General features: G+C 38.3%; 1 protein-coding gene across 1 annotated transcript in view; it reads left to right on the forward strand.

The window, feature by feature from the left end:
• The window catches only part of POGZ (pogo transposable element derived with ZNF domain), a 47,948-nt gene that overhangs the window by 12,037 nt on the left and 20,722 nt on the right, over window positions 1-15,189 (forward strand). The window contains exons 2-4 of the mRNA XM_082652037.1: window positions 5,044-5,168; window positions 6,153-6,311; window positions 14,395-14,570. Of these exons, the coding sequence (XP_082508163.1) occupies window positions 5,045-5,168; window positions 6,153-6,311; window positions 14,395-14,570 (459 nt within the window). The 5' untranslated portion in view covers window position 5,044. The remainder of the gene's footprint in view (window positions 1-5,043; window positions 5,169-6,152; window positions 6,312-14,394; window positions 14,571-15,189) is intronic.

The following is a 15,189-nucleotide window of genomic DNA, read 5'->3' on the forward strand; positions in this document are numbered from 1 at the left end:
CTCTCAACCACTGCGCCACCTGGGAATCCCCATGTCTACTCTTGTTATAATTTTTTTTTTTTTGGCCCCAATCAAGGATCAAACCCAGGCCCCCTGAAGTGGAAGCATGGAGTCCTAACCACTGGACTGCCAGGGAATTACCTACTCTTGTATATAATTAAAATTGATATCTCATTTTAGGAATAGCAGAAAAGGAATCACTACAGTCTTGATTCAGAGATTCATAGTTGTAATATGATGAAAGTTTGCCCCTTTACTTGGTTACAGTATATGATTCTCAAATTTACTACCTGTGCAAGTTTTCCTCTTGATGTAGCATGGTGTTCCCTATGTGCTGGCTTTTAATTTCTGGAATTCAGGTTTTTACCTGGCACTTTTTCAGAAGAAATGAAAATGTCCCAAAACTGAGTAAGGATTGAAGTTCAATGTAAGGTTTTTGGTTTTGTTATTTATTTATTTGGCTGCATCTGGTCTTAGTTGCGGTTCATGGGATCTTTCCTTGTGGCCTGCAAGTTTCTCTCTAGTTGTGGTGTGCGGACTCTAGAGTGTGCAGCCTCAGTAGTTGTGGTGCATGGGCTGTAGAGCATGAGGGCTTAGTAGTTGCAGCTGAGGGCTTAGTTGCCTTGTGGCATGTGGGATCTTAGTACCCTAACCAGGAATCGAACCTGCGTCCCCTACATTGGAAGGTGGATTCTTTTTTTTTTTTAATAAATTTATTTATTTTATTCATTTTATTTTTGGCTGTGTTGGATCTTCGTTGCTGCGTGCAGGCTTTCTCTAGTTGCTGTGAGCAGGAGCTACTCTTCATTGCAGTGCGTGGGCTCCTCATTGCGGTGGCTTCCTTGTTGCGGAGCACGGGCTTTAGGTACACGGGCTTCAGTAGTTGTGGCACGTGGGCTCAGTAGTTGTGGCTCATGGGTTCTAGAGCGCAGGCTCAGTAGTTGAGGCGCACAGGCTTAGTTGATCTGCGGCATGTGGGATCTTCCTGGACCAGGACTCGAACCCGTGTCCCCTGCATTGGCAGGCGGATTCTTAACCACTGGACCACCAGGGAAGTCACTGTTTTTGCATGTGAGGTGTATTCCAAGCCTATGAGTACATTTATCCTTTATAGCAAAATAATACGGTAGAGAGGGGAAAATTCCAGATTTTTCTTTTTCTTGTGAGAAATTAAGTTGAAGGTTTGGTGTAGAAAGAAGTTAAACATGAGTAGACTGATAGTTTGGGAAGATTTACCTATTTAGTAATTCCTGTCTTCTTTGATCAAATATAGTTGAAAGGTGGTTATAGGCCATGGATCACTTGGAATACCGCAGAGAAAGATGGTGTTCGTTGAGCATCGTGGTAGAGATATTAAATATAGCATTTCATTATATTAATGAAGATTCCTTTTTGATAGCTGGAAAACTACTGAAGGGTGCTAAATTTGCATTTTTTAATTTTAAAGTTTATAAGGAATTTAATTCAGGTTGATACCTCTATTGTGGTATGGCCCATCTTTTCAACAGAGTTAATTTTTTGACCCTGAGCTATAGGTGCTGAAATGAAAGGAATGATCACATTCTGCGATAGAAGAGGCTAGATCAGAAATAAGGACTGTTTGGAAAACTTGGTTTCAGTGTCTTTCAGAGATGTTTTGCTGTGAGTCATAAAATATGCTCAGTCAGCAGATTTATTATTTTCCGAGTTGTCAGACCTTGTTGGTTAACTGTCTTCTCCATTGTAAAAACCTTGAAAAATATTTTCTAAGTGTAATTTTCTTTCCATTTTGAATCTTTTAATTTACATTGGTTGTCTTGGCAGAGCTTATATCTGAGGAGTTATTTTTCTTTCTCACTTGGTCAAAAGTAGTTAGGACATAAACATTCTTCTTTGCCATCGTTTCACATCTGCCTTTTCCACTCTGTTTCTTAGAATACCTTGTTCATGGTAGGAATAATATAATTTGACTCCCGTCAGATGGAAGAATCTTTCATTATTTTTATTAGTCTTCATTGTTTGACAGGATAAGACATGAACTCAGTCTTTTATGATACTATAAATAGTTGAGGTAAAAGACCAGCCTGTGGATGTGCTATTAAAATATCCATAAGCATGACACTGAAAACCACAATTTGCATTCAGATAGCTCTGCTTATTCCCAAGGAAAGTTTTCTACAGATTGCTCAGCGTATGTATGGAGAGTTTTCTTGCAGCTGGTCACAGCTAAAAGAAGGTCCTTGAAAACCGTCTGTAGAGGTTATCCACAGTTTATATTCATTCTGCTGGATGTTTGATAGTATGCATTAATTGTCTGTTGGCTGTGGGCTCTAAGAAAGTTACACAGCAAACAAAGAACAATAGTATAAAATTAAGCAGTTAGAAAAGAGTTGTTTAGAATGTTACCTCTTTCAGTGGAACTAGACTGGAAAATACAAAAGTGTGTTGTGTAGTCTTGACTCAAAGAATGCCTTTGATATGGATTTGGCTTCTTTTTAATTCGGTTTCTGGCTAGCATTGTCTTTTGTATATGTAAATTAAATACAAAACTAAGAAAATTTAAGTTGACACTTTAGAGCTTTTTCTTACCCTGCTCATACCTTCTTTCCTTTGTGGTTTTGGTTTGGGAACACAGAAATAATTAAAATAGAATATTAGAGACCAGTTAGAATCAAATGAAGCACTTTACCCATTAAAACTGTGGGCACATCTTCTTTATCCATTCATCCGATGATGGGCACTTAGGTTGTTTCCATCTCTGGGCTATTGTAAATAGAGCTGCAATGAACATTTTGGTACATGACTCTATTTGATTTATGGTTTTCTCAGGGTATATGCCCAGTAGTGGGATTGCTGGGTCATATGGTAGTTCTTTTTGTAGTTTTTTAAGGAACCTCCATACTGTTCTCCATAGTGGCTGTACCAATTCACATTCCCACCAGCAGTGCAGGAGTGTTCCCTTTTCTCCACACCCTCTCCAGCATTTATTGTTTCTAGATTTTTTGATGATGGCCATTCTGACTGGTGTGAGATGATATCTCATTGTAGTTTTGATATACAATGGAATATTACTCAGCCATAAAAAGAAACGAAATTGAGCTATTTGTAATGAGGTGGATAGACCTAGAGTCTGTCATACAGAGTGAAGTAAGTCAGAAAGAGAAAGACAAATACCGTATGCTAACACATATATATGGAATTTAAGGGGAAAAAATGTCATGAAGAATCTAGGGGTAAGACAGGAATAAAGACACAGACCTACTGGAGAACGGACTTGAGGATATGGGGAGGGGGAGGGGGAGGGGGAGCTGTGACAAAGCGAGAGAGTGGCATGGACATATATACACTACCAAACGTAAGGTAGATAGCTAGTGGGAAGCAGCCGCATAGCACAGGCATATCAGCTTGGTGCTTTGTGACCGCCTGGAGGGGTAGGATAGGGAGGGTGGGAGGGAGGGAGATGCAAGAGGGAAGAGATATGGGAACATATGTATATGTATAACTGATTCACTTTGTTATAAAGCAGAAACTAACACACCACTGTAAAGCAATTATACCCCAATAAAGATGTTTAAAAAAAAACAAAAAAAACTGGGCACTTGACTAGCCAACTTACTGCGGCATTGCTGGAATATTTTAAATTTTCAAGGGGACAACGCCATCTGTTGGGCATCTTGCAAAGTAATACTATCAAATTATAGGGACCTAACTATTTAAACACAAAGGTTAGGTTGGTTGTTTTGTTTTGGTTTTGCTTTCGGGGTGTGGTGAAAAAATTTCTGCGATACTAAGGGCACCGAGAGTCCTTGCCTTAAAAGTTTTGTTTGAACATTGAGCAGTAATGCTACTTCCATTCCAAGACAAAGAAATTGACTTTTAGTCAACTAATACTGGAGAGCAGCATAGTAATAATAACTCTTTATTTGTATTATAAAGATGAATGTAACTTAAGCAGTGTTTAAGCAGTGTTTTCAAATTAAAGCCTGACTCCCAAAATCATGGTGGAGTTTAAGGTAGTAGCAGGGTTGGAATTAGATTGTGACAAGTGAGGTTCTCACTTAAGTGCAAAAAAGCTCAGTAATCAAGATAAAATACTATTTTAATGTATCATTTTTATGCTATTATTTTTATTTTATTTACATTTAAATTTCACCAAACACAGAGCTCAAGTATATCCTGGCCCTTTGTTCAGATTCTTGAAATAAAGATAAATGGACAGACAGCTTTAAGGATGCCATGTATTTTACATTGCACAATATATTAAATGATTGGAGAAAATTTAGAGGGTGGTATAACTATATACCTTTATACATTTAGTAGCACAAATATAGGGACAAGCCATGCAATTGAGGAAAAACCCGTTAAGGACTGAACAGAGAGGTCTTGGTTGCTGACAGAATCTCCCCTTGACTTCAGACTTGAGACAAACCAAGGAGTCTATCAGTATACAAAAACCACTGAGTTCAGAACAGTAACAACAGGATAGATATTAAGGAACTGGCTCTTGCCAATTAGGATTGTGGGGGCCAGTCTGAAGCAAGCAGGGTTGGCTGGAGGCTGGAAATGTTGCAGCTCAAGTCCAGAATCAGTAGAACAGCAGTCTAGAGACAGAATGGTTAGCGCTTTCTTCAAAAATTCCCGGTTTTCCAAACAAGTTCCTAGGGTACTTTCCTCAAACAGCAAATGTATCATTTTTGAAAGCTCAATATTAATGCAAAAAATTTCATAATGAGCAAAATATCAATTTTAAATAAAGCAGGATCTGACCCTCCACTTGCATGATTCGCCTCACCCTAATCCCAGCCCTGGGTATTATAGATTAAATTTTCATAACCCTAATTATTAAATAATTTGCTGTGGACTCTTCCACATTAATTTTTTTTTTTTCAAGAATAAAAGTTATACTTCTGGAACCTTGGAAATGGGGGGAGGTTAGGGGAAATGGTAGAGGGAGCACAAGGGAATAGGTTACCAATAGATTCAGGAATCTGATTCCATATTTTATATAAAACTATTTCTCCCATTCTGAGGTCAATATCTTATTCAATCTTCTTTTTCTTGTAGCATGGCGGACACCGACCTCTTTATGGAATGTGAGGAGGAGGAGTTGGAGCCATGGCAGAAAATCAGTGATGTCATTGAGGATTCTGTAGTTGAGGATTATAATTCAGTGGATAAAACTACTACAGGTAACAAAAGTTCTTTTGCTCTTAGATCATTGTTATATTGACTGAATTGAATGGCATTTTTGTTAAGAAAGTGTGAGGTGCAAGAAGACTTCAAGAATCCAGGGTTGCTTCACTGTGGCACTGGTGCTACCTTTTTCCGCTATGCTCTGGTCTGTAAGTGCTTTGGTTTCCTTGTACATAAAGCTAGAAACACATTTAATAAATTGAAAACATTGAGAATTGGATTAACCAATGTTTATCAAACACATAAGCAATCCTCTTACCAAATGATGTATGAACAAGAATGCAAAGGTGTGTGTCAGTGCTCATTTATATACCCAGTCAAAAACAGGTTCCCATAGTCTTGGGGGATTTTTTGTTTGTTTTACTTGAACTTGGTTTCCTTTGTGAGCTGAGCAGAATTCGCTTCGTGTCTGCCTCCATGGACAGTTTACAAACTTAGGCTTGTTAGCTTCTCTTTCAAAAAGGTGATGTTGCAGGGTCAAATTCTAGATTGCCCTGAATTCAGAAACTGAGTGGTAGTTCTTTTCCCCTCTAAATTGTATCTGTTGCTCTTTTAATTTTTTTATCTTTCCTGCCTTGAGAACTGAAGATGGCATTGGTTTGGGCTGAAACAGGACAGTTCAGGGTCTTGTGGACGGCTTACTAATGCATGGTTATGAATACCAGTAGTGGAGATAATAAGCCTTTGAGTTCTAGAGGTTTGCGTGTGCTATATAAGCAAAACAGTAAAATCCGGGTTCAGTGAGCTCATAATCTAACTTAATTTACCAGGAAATGTGAGGCTAAGAAGAAGGCATTGTGTCTAATTTGTGGTGTGAGGGACACATAGGAGAAATCAGATGAACAGTTGGATTTACGAATAAAGCAGGAAAGTTTTTGGCTATAGAGACCCACAGTAAGATGAAAAGGGAAGATTAGAACAGTATCCTTTAGTGTCATCTGTCCCTGTCTCCAAGTGACTGTGCCTCCCCTTCCCCACAGTTTCTGTGAGCCAGCAGCCTGTCTCGGCTCCAGTGCCCATCGCTGCCCATGCTTCTGTTGCTGGGCACCTCTCTACATCCACCACCGTTAGTAGCAGCGGGGCACAGAACAGCGACAGTACAAAGAAGACTCTTGTCACACTAATTGCCAACAACAATGGTAAGTGGGATTATTGGGAAATTCTTCCTGGGCTAGAGGGGTGAGAGACTAAAAAAGGTCTTAGGAACAGCTGTACCTGTTCAGTTTTAGGTACTGATGTGGTTCTGCTGGTGTTGGAGTGAGTTTAGTCCTGATTCTCTGTTACGGAAGTAAGTGGTGCTGTTCCTTCTGATTTAGTGCTGAATCGATGCTAGTGTTTCAAGTCAGAGGACAGCTGAGTCTTTTTGCTGATAATTTCTAGGAAAGAAAATGTAAACCCCAAATTCCTAACTATTAAAGAGATGTGTGGGGGGCTTGTTTGATTGTTTATGTTTTTTAATTAGAAGAGCCCCACTAGTCTGCTAAGAATTCTCCGAGGGCAGCTTTGTTCCATATTTTCTTCGGCAGATTCATTTGGTTATTGGTTCCTGGGTATGAAAAATAGGATAGGGTTGTTGTCTACCTGAAGAAATGGTGAAAGAGAAGTGTTTTTTAGTGAGTTTATTGACTAGAGAAGTTATATAGTATTGGTTTCTGTTTCATTTCTGATGACTGTTTCTACATTCTGAAAGTGAGTTACTGGCAAGTTATGTCTCAAGATTCATGTGTAGAATAAGCACCTTCATAGAATCATTGCATTGCTATAAAGGACTTATTTAATTCCTTTAGTTTTATTAATACAAGAATAATATATGCATTGTAGAAAAAGTGGACAGTAAAAAAAAAAAAAACAATTTTTAACTGTAATCTCACTACCTGGAGATAACTGTTTGTAACTTACTCTGTACATATATGTACTTTTATGTACATTTATATGCTATGTGCAGTGATTCACTTTTTATAAAAATAGATCCATACAGATTGTACTTGCTTTTTTCCCTCAATATGTAGTGAATATCTTCTCATTTTAATAAATCTTTTTGTAACATTTTGATGACTATTTCCCGTTGTTTGGCTAACTGTTATTAGCAATAGGTTGTAAAGCTGTGTACTACTACTTTAAAGGGCTATTGTGAACATCTCTGTCTCTCTTGTCTCTCTTGTCTTTTCTCACATCCATAGTTCTGAGAATACATTTCTAAATGTCAAATTGTTGGATCAAAGGTTATCACAATTTTTAAGGATTTTGATCAATATTTTTCCTGGATTGGCCATCTAGAAATGTTGTATCCATTTACATTTCCATTAGAGGTGCACCTGGTGTTCTTAGTGTTGGATATAACCATTTACCTCCCTTATTGTTGGACATTTACTACAATCCCATTTTTTTGTGATTACAAACAGTGCTGCAGTGAACATTCTCAGACATTGTATCTGTGCCCACTGTGTAAGCATATCTGTAATGTAAAGTGAGATTGCTGGGTCAGGCATTTAAAATTTGTTAGCGTCAAATTGCCATAATAGATTGCTCTACATAAGTGGATACTGAAAAAATAAAATTTTTTAAATTTATTTATTTTGGCTGTGCTGGGTCTTTGTTGCAGCTCACAGGCTCTTCGATGCAGTATGCGGGCTTAGTTGCAGTATGTGGGAAGTTGTGGTGCACGGGCTCCCTAGTTGCAACGTGCAGGCTCTAGAGCACGTGGGCTCAGTAGTTGCATTGTGCAGGCCTAGTTGCAGTATGTGGGATCTTAGTTCCCCGACCAGAGACTGAACCCAGGCCCCCTGCATTGGGAGCTCAGAGTCTTAACCACTGGACTACCAGGGAAGTCCCTGAAAAAATAATTTTTATCACATGAAAAATCCTTAGAATTTTTTTAAACCTATAGTGACCCTCATATATATAAAGATGAGGAACCTCTATCTAGGGATTTTCTCATTTTTACAGATGCAGAAACCAAGGCGTGGAGAGTCTAAATAATGTACTTAAGGTCAAATAGTAAGCGACTAAACTGGATTTGAATTATTTAGACTGCAAAACTTGTGGCCTTCCCACTGTATTATACTACTTTCCTATGTTTCTCTTAATATAAGCTGTCGAAGTGCTATTAGCCACCAGTTTGGCTGAATTTTTCTTTGATCCCAGCATTCCAAGGCCCATGATGAGCATCTCATGACACACTGATGTGACCTACTCTCTTTGAATGGACCCTTGATTCCTGTGGCCTGTGTACAAAAATTTTTTGAAATATGAAAATGGATTTTATTTACTTTAGAAAGCCCTAGTATTCAAATTAAAATGTTAACCTGTGTTCATGGTTTAAAAAAAAAGTGGGGGGCTTCCCTGGTGGCGCAGTGGTTGAGAGTCTGCCTGCCGATGCAGGGGACACGGGTTCGTGCCCCGGTCCGGGAAAATCCCACATGCCGCGAAGCAGCTAGGCTCGTGAGCCATGGCCGCTGAGCCTGCACGTCCAGAGCCTGTGCTCCACAATGGGAGAGGCCACAATAGTGAGAGGCCCGCATACCGAAAAAAAAAAAAAAAAAAAGTGGTAACCACAGTTACGTATGTCTTGTGTGTTCATCCAAAAATTCTTTCATGCTGGGAGTTCCCTGGTGGTCCAGTGGTTAGGACTCCGTGCTTTCATTGCCGAGGGCCTGGGTTCAATTCCTGGTTGGGGAACTAAGATCCTATAGGCCATGCAGTGTGGCCAAAAAAAAGGGGGGGCTCAAAACTTCTTTTATGCGTAGATAAGCACACAATTGTGTGACTTTCTAAAATCAGATACTCTTGAAGTGCCAGCGTTATTCATTATAGCCCGGAATTGGAAACAACCTAAGATGTTGAATGAATAAGCAAAATGTGGGACTTCCCTGGTGGCGCAGTAGTTAAGAATCTGCCTGCCAATGCAGGGGACACGGGTTTGATCCCTGGTCCGGGAAGATCCCACATGCCATGGAGCAACTAAGCCTGTACGCCACAACTACTGAGCCTGCGCTCTAGATCCCAAGAGCCACAACTACTGAGCCTGAGTGCCAGAACTACTGAAGCCCGTGCACCCAGAGCCCGTGCTCTGCAACAAGAGAAGCCACCACAATGAGAAACCTGCGCACTGCAACGAAGAGTAGCCCCCACTCGCCGCAACTAAAGAAAGCCCGCACGCAGCAACGAAGACCCAACACAGCCAAAAATAGATAGATAGATAGGTAGATAGATAGATAGATATCAAAAAGGCCACATATATGACCCCATTGTTATGAAATGCCCATAATAGACAAATCTGTAGAGACAGAAAGTTAGATTGTTCGTTGCCAGGGCTGGGGGGAGGAGAATGGGGAATAACTGCTAATGGGTGTAAGGTTTCTTTTTGAGGTGCTGAAAATGTTCTGGAATTAAATAATGGTGATGATTGCACAAACCTTGTGAATATACTAAAAGCCTCTAAATTGTACACTTTAAATGGGTGATAAAATATGTATGGTATGTGAATTATATCTCAATAAGGCTTTTTTCTTTAACAGAGTGTTAGGAATAAAATTTTAGAACATTTTTACTATTTTTGCTGTTCTTCAGAATCCACCACTCAGCATTTAGAAATTATTCCTATAGTTCTGACTGATCATATGTTTGCATTGGAAAGGAACATTATGAAGTGAAATGAACCACTGCTTAATTCTGAGCTGTGAATGATATGAATTTAATGTTATACATTTTTTACTGTAATTATGATTTTCAATTCCTGTTTGGCCCATTTCAACTCCATTTAGCCCTCTTATCTCTGGGGTTTAAGGCTGTGTAAGTGAACTTAAAAGAATGAAGAAAAAAAAATCAAGACCTTCAGATTTGTAAAACAAACAGAACATGTTGTGAGAGAAGCTGCTAAATCTTCTATTATTTAATCAGTTTATGGCTGAGGTACCTAGTTTATTGGAGAACAAACTTACAGGTAGGGGATTGATCAGATAATTCTTTTAAAGGCTTTTTTTTTTTTTTTTTTTTTTTTTTTGTGGTACGCGGGCCTCTCTCCGTTGTGGCCTCTCCCGTTGCGGAACACAGGCTCCGGACGCGCAGGCTCAGCGGCCATGGCTCACATGCCCAGCCGCTCCGCGGCATGTGGGATCTTCCCGGACTGGGGCACAAACCCGTGTCCCCTGCATCGGCAGGCGGTCTCTCAACCACTGCGCCACCAGGGAAGCCCGTTTTTAAAGGCTTTTTTAAGTCTCAGGGTTCTAACTTCCTCTTTCATTCTCTGGAAATAGAACTTCATAAGACCTTTGAATTGTCAGAATTTCTTTTAGGAAAGACAATAAGAATGCAGAAATCATTAAAAACAACTCATTTGTTAGAATTGGAATTATTATAATTCATTAGAATTATAAGAATGAATTTATAGAATACATTAAATAAATATTTACTGTGTGACTTTAATTTACCCAGTGTGACTTGCCGTATGCTGGTTTTTGCTTTCAATTGAATTGTAAACCTAGTCTAGGCTTAGAAACCTACTTTTTTGTTTGCACTTTATTTTTGGAAAGGTCCTAACAATCCACCAAAATTCAAACATGACCCTGATGTCAGAGAGAATATTTGCAGAAAATGCTTGTGTTAACATTCTTTATAGTAGTAGAGTATGTGTAGATTTCATGGGAACAAGGCCTGTCTTTTGAGACTTGCTAATGCTGGTTGATTTCACATAAATGCAAAAAATTTTCCATCCTTCCCTTCCTATATTTAGTTGAGATGTTGAGTCAGTGATTATCTTAAGAATTCTTAGGCTTAGATAAATAACAGATAATTTATTTTCTTTTACCCTAGCAGTTAAAATAGTGAATAGAAAATACATGTTTTTGCTTAGTCAATATTTTCAACCGTAAATTGCAGAGGAGTAAAAAAGAGATGGATGGGGAACCTATAGATTAAAAGAGATTGAAGAGGTATGTCATCAGTTATACTTTATGAACCCTTTTGTAACATAATTCAAACAAAAAAATGTAATTGTCAATTTGAATTCTAACTGGGTATTTGATATTAAAGAATTGTTCATTCATTCATTTATTGCCGCACAGTGCGGCATGTGGGATCTTAGTTCCCCCACCAGGGATGGAACCCGTGCCCCCTGCGGTGGAAATGCAGAGTCCTAACCACTGGACTGCCAAGGAAGCTCCCAAGAATTGTTGTATATATTTAAATTTATTGAGGTATAATTGACAAATAAAATTGTAAGATATTTAATGTGTACATTGTGGTGATTTGGTATATGTATGCATTGTGCAAGGATTCCCACTATCTAGTTAATTAACACATCCATCACCTCACATATTTATCCTCTTTTGGGGGTAGGGATAGGGGTAGTGAGAACATTTAAGTTCTGTTCTCTCAGCAAACTTCAATTATATCATACAGTATTATCCACTATAGTTACAGAATTATTATAATATTTTTTAGGAGTGATAATGGTGTTGATATTTCCTCTTTTTTAAAGTCCTTATCTTTTAGAGACTATATGCTGAAATATTTATAGATGAAGTGATACGATCTGAAGCTTGTATCAACATAATATGGGAGCTGGTAAGAGAATGGGAAGTATAGATGAAACAAGATTGACCTTAAGTTGATAATTATTGAAGCTGGTATAGGTACATAGAGATTTATTATAGTGTTCTATTTTTATATGTATTTGAACATCTCCATAATAAAATACTTAAGTTAAAAATGTAGAGAGAGAGAGTCAATAAATTGCCAGTGTAATTAGCATAGCTAGAATTTGGAATTTTTTATCTGTCAGCATCTATAATTACTAGTCTGCTGGCCCAGTAACTATGAGGGTCTAGTCCACTGATGGACTCTCAGTTTCTGGGAGAACATGGGACAATTCAAGGTTGGCCCATTAATAGCCACCTGTATACCCACTTTGATGGTCTAGCTCTGTAGCTAACTGTAGTGACACCATTTGTCAAGTGGAACTTAAAGCTTCAGGGGAGTCCATCCCATTCTGGTGATTTGAGGTAAAAAAGTTGCAGTATTTTGCTTGAATCTTTGATTTAGGTATTGGGTTGGCCAAAAAGTTCCTTTGGTTTTAAAATAAAAATAAAAGACACATTTTTCATTTTCACCAAGAACATTATTGAACAACGTATTCACCATTTTGTTCCACTACCTTCTGCCATTTTTCAGGCAACTTCATAATTCCATCTTCCCAAAACTTTTTATCTTTTTGAGCAAAGAACTGTTCCAGGTACCTTTTACAGTCTTCCAGGGAATTGAAATTTTTTCCATTAAGAGAATTTTGTAAAGACTGAAATAAATGGAAATCCGAAGGTGCAATGTCTGGTGAATACAGTGGATGAATCACAACTCCCCAGCCAAGCTGTAACAGTTTTTGCCTGGTCATCAAAGAAACATGCAGTCTTGTGTTATCCTGATGGAAGACTATGCATTTTCTGTTGACTAATTCTGGACACTTTTTGTCGAGTGCTGCTTTCATTTGGTCTAATTGGGAGCAGTACTTGTTGGAATTAATCGTTTGGATTTCCAGAAGGAGCTCATAACAGAGGACTCCCTTCCAATCCCACCATATACACAACATCACCTTCTTGGGATGAAGACCGGCCTTTGCTGTGGTTGGTGCTGGTTCATTTTGCTTGCCCCACGATCTCTTCCGTTCCACATTATTGTACAATATCCACTTTTCATCGCCCATCACAATTTTTCCGTTTTAAAAATGGAATATTTTTGTTGCATTTAAGTAGAGAATCGCATGCAGAAATAAGGTCAAGAATGTTTTTTTCACCTAACTTATGTGGAACCCAAACATCAAAGCGATTAACATAACCAAGCTGGTGCAAGTGATTTTCAGTGCTTGATTTAGATATTTTGAGTATGTCGGCTATCTCCCGCGTGATATAATGGTGATTGTTCTCAGCTAATGTCTGGATTTGATCGCCGTCAACTTCAACTGGGCTACCCAGCCGTGGAGCGTTGTCCAGCGAGAAATCTCCAGCACGAAACTTCACGAACCAATTTTGACAACGTTTGATCAGTCACGGCACCTTCTCCATACACTGCACAAATCTTTTTTTGCATATCAGCGTTTTTACCTTTCTTGAAATAATAAAGCATAATATTGCCAAAAATGTAAATTTTTTTCTTCCATCTTCAGTATTAAAATGGCTACACAAAAAGTCAACAATCTTGATAAGTTTTTTTTAAATGCACGCTGTGGCAGCTGTCCCAATACAATCTAACAAAATTGTTTTGAATGAAGTTAAAGACAACTAAGTGCTACTAGAGCCATCTTACAGAAAAAAAGAACGTGCTTTTTGGCAAAGCCAATGTTTTGGCTCTCTGAAATAGAATTTCTGTTTTGGAGTATTCTTTGTAAATCAGGAAACTTAGTGTAAATGATTTTTTAGCCAATTGTAGCAAATACAGGACTTAAAAACATTACAAAATTACTTTCAACACACATGAAAAAGAATTTAAAATATTTCAAAAAAATTAGCCAGTTTTTTAATATTTATGATATTTGTTACTATTTATTAATGAATGAATCTTCTTAAGTCATCAGTTTTACTTGGTGTTGATTAGTTTTGGCCAGGTCTTTTCTTTATCAGTTCTGATGACATAAAGAAGGTAGCCTGTCGGTCTCTGTGTTCCCATACCTATTAAAGACAATGGATGTTTAGAGAAGAATCTGTTGCATTTCTGAGATTTGATGCGCTAGGAAGAGATCCCATTTTTTAGATTCTGTGTACTTGCTGAATTAATGTTCGTAGATGAATATTCCTCTTTTTAAAATATAAGGTGGATTAGCTAACAACATTACATTCTGATAAAATAGGTTTTTACCTAGTTAAAATGTGGGGAAGGAACTTATATCTTACTTTGTTTTGCTGATTTGGTATGGGGAGATTATTTGTGGTCACTTAAATCATCAGAGTCAAAGTGATAGCCATGTAGAAGTCTTACTGTGTGTGTTACGACATCCCTAGTTACGATATATGGGGGAGATTTTAGTGAACTTTCCCTTTCTGTGTATTTTTCTGTTAGTTGTAGCTTTGGGTGAAGCTTAAATATTTGGTAAGTTTGCTGACATTAAACCTGAGGTGAGTGACAGTCTTGGATATCTTGATATATGGGAACACCATTTATCTAAGACCCATTGTGTTGCTTATAATGGTGGGTTTATTTTCTCTTACATTGTTTTTTTTTTCCTCTTCCCTTTAGCTGGCAATTCTTTGGTCCAACAAGGTGGACAGCCGCTCATCCTAACCCAGAATCCAACCTCAGGTCTGGGTACAATGGTTACTCAACCAGTATTGAGGCCTGTCCAGGTCATGCAGAATGCCAATCATGTGACTAGTTCCCCTGTGGCCTCACAACCAATATTCATCACTACACAGGTAAATAGGACTCTGAATTCTACTGAATTCAGACATGGTAGAGGAGAGAAAGACTATGGGAACCTTTGAAGGCTCTGACTTAAGTCTTTATCATCATTAGAAATGGTTCTAAGTCCTGTCTTTTGATTTGGCTTTCTCATTTGCTAGTTTTTAATTTGATACTGACTTTAGTAGAAAGCCCAACATAGTGTACAGCTGGGTAATCTCCTCTTTATACCCCTGGAGAGCTATTAAGTAATTTGATTGAGGTCTAGGCAGGAAAGAGTGGGAAGCTTGCATTAGGAAGCCTTAACACTTGGTCCTCAAGTGTTCTCACCCTTTGCTTGGGCTATTTTTCTTAAAATGGGGTGAGTTAGTTGACTTCTGGAAATATACATGCAAGATTGGTGAAGTGCCGGGAGATCTTTGGAAGAGAAGGAAGATGACTTATTTGATGTAAATGTGAATTGGAGTTGAAAGCCTAATGCTGGTATGGAATGTAAAGGCAAATGCTTTTTTCTGCCTTGTCTAACAAATTTCCCAGAGGTGTATGGCCTTTGAAGTGGACTTTGGGAACAGTTTCGTACAATTGTTTGTATGTTGAATCACTCCAGTGAATACTGTTAGTGTCATTTTTTTG

The sequence above is a fragment of the Grampus griseus genome, assembly GCF_964374135.1.
Source record: "Grampus griseus genome assembly, chromosome: 1".
Taxonomy (NCBI): Eukaryota; Metazoa; Chordata; class Mammalia; order Artiodactyla; family Delphinidae; genus Grampus; species Grampus griseus.